The sequence below is a fragment of the Armigeres subalbatus genome, chromosome 2 (genome assembly GCF_024139115.2).
Source record: "Armigeres subalbatus isolate Guangzhou_Male chromosome 2, GZ_Asu_2, whole genome shotgun sequence".
Lineage (NCBI taxonomy): Eukaryota > Metazoa > Arthropoda > Insecta > Diptera > Culicidae > Armigeres > Armigeres subalbatus.
In genome coordinates this window covers 463973560-463975272 of record NC_085140.1, presented here as the reverse complement: position 1 = coordinate 463975272, position 1713 = coordinate 463973560, and the positions used below count along the sequence as shown (strand labels likewise).

Here is a 1713-nt window from a genome sequence, read left to right as displayed (position 1 = left end):
TGTCCTTGGTATCCCTCGAAGAAAGTCTGGAACGTTTTTGGGAAATAGAAGAGCTCCAACTAGGTTCTCCTACTCTTTGGACGAGAAGAAATGTGAGGAAATATACGCATCGACGGTCCACCGGAACTCCGAAGGCCGTTATGTCGTTCGCCTTCCAAGGAAAACCAACTTCCAAGAACTTGTAGGAGAATCATAAACAGCCGCACTACGGCGATTTGAGCTGCTCGAGCGTAGGCTCGACCGCGATTCCCACCTGAAAGAAGAGTACCATAAGTTCATGCAAGAATACTTGGACTTGAACCATATGCGGTTGGTCTCCGATGAAGAAGAAAGTTCGAGACAATGTTTCCTACCTCATCACCCTGTGCTGAAAGAGTCCAGTTCGACGACAAAAGTACGTGTCGTCTTCGACGCATCCGCCAAAACATCTACTGGCTACTCCCTAAATGAGGAACTTCTTGTCGGACCTGTAGTGCAGGACGATATCCACACCATATGCCGGTTCCGTACATTTCCAGTGGCTTTGGTAGCTGATGTGGCGAAAATGTATCGCCAGGTTTTACATCATTCCGACGACACCATTCCAGCAAATCCTTTTTCAGCTTCAATAAATCTGATCCTGTGCAAATGTATCGTCTTCTTACCGTAACCTACGGCATGGGGCCGTCTTCATTCCTAGCAACTCGTACCCTCTTGCAACTGGCTGATGATGAAGGAGAAGCATACCCGCTGGGAGAACCAGCACTCCGAAAAGGATTTTACGTCGACGATTTCTTCGGCAGAGCTCATTCCTCAAACGAAGCAATCCAGCTGAAAACCGAATTGGGAGAATTGATGGCAATATGCGGATTCTGTTTACGAAAATGGACCTTGAACAAGCTGGAAGTGCAACAAGATTCAGTCTACAATCAAGCTCGATAAGGATGAAACTGGGAGCCCGAAGCCGATGTGTTCCGTTTTGAGACAACGTTACGACCAACGCAAAGACCGATCAGGAATAGTGTCACCAATAGTGGTTCGAGCGAAAATGCTAATGCAGCTCCTGTGGTTGCAACCTTGCGGCTGGGACGATGAAGTATCCAGCACAATCGCCGACAAATGGGAAAACTACATCCAACAACTGCCAATGCTGAACGACTTCCGTGTGCCACGTTACGCTTTACTACCACATGCTGTGATTCAACTGCACACATTCTCCGATGCATCCGAGTCGGCTTATGGTGCATGCACGTACGCTCGGTCCACCGATTCCTATGGGCACATTGTTGTTAATCTCTTGGCATCGAAATCCCGCGTTGCGCCGTTGAAACGCATTACACTTCCACGACTGGAACTTTGTGCTGCTGATCTCGCAACGAAAACTCCACACTAAGATCGTCGACGCACTCCAAATCAAATATCCGCTTCCCTATTTTTGGTGCGATTCCACCGTAACTCTCCAATGGATTTGTGCGCCACCCAACACCTGTAAGACATTTGTTGCCAATCGTGTCTCCTCAATTCAATCTGCTTCCCAAGGAGCATTCTGGAACCATGTTGCTGGCAAGCAGAATCCGGCAAACCTAGTCTCCACGCGGCATGGACGTCAACGATTTCATCAATTGCGAGGAATGGAAACACGGACCGAATTGGCTTTCCCTACCAGTGTTGAGAATCTTTCTTTCCAAATAATACTCGGATTGTTCTCAGGTTTGAAGATAATTTATTGAGCTT

The 1713-nt window shown here is 47.7% G+C and overlaps 1 protein-coding gene across 1 annotated transcript; it reads left to right on the top strand.

Annotated features, from left to right (window-relative positions):
* Positions 1-1027: 1027 nt before the first annotated feature.
* On the top strand, positions 1028-1372 carry LOC134210533 (uncharacterized). Its single transcript, XM_062686577.1, has one exon. The coding sequence runs from the start codon at positions 1028-1030 to the stop codon at positions 1370-1372; it is 345 nt and encodes a 114-aa protein (XP_062542561.1).
* Positions 1373-1713: the final 341 nt, after the last annotated feature.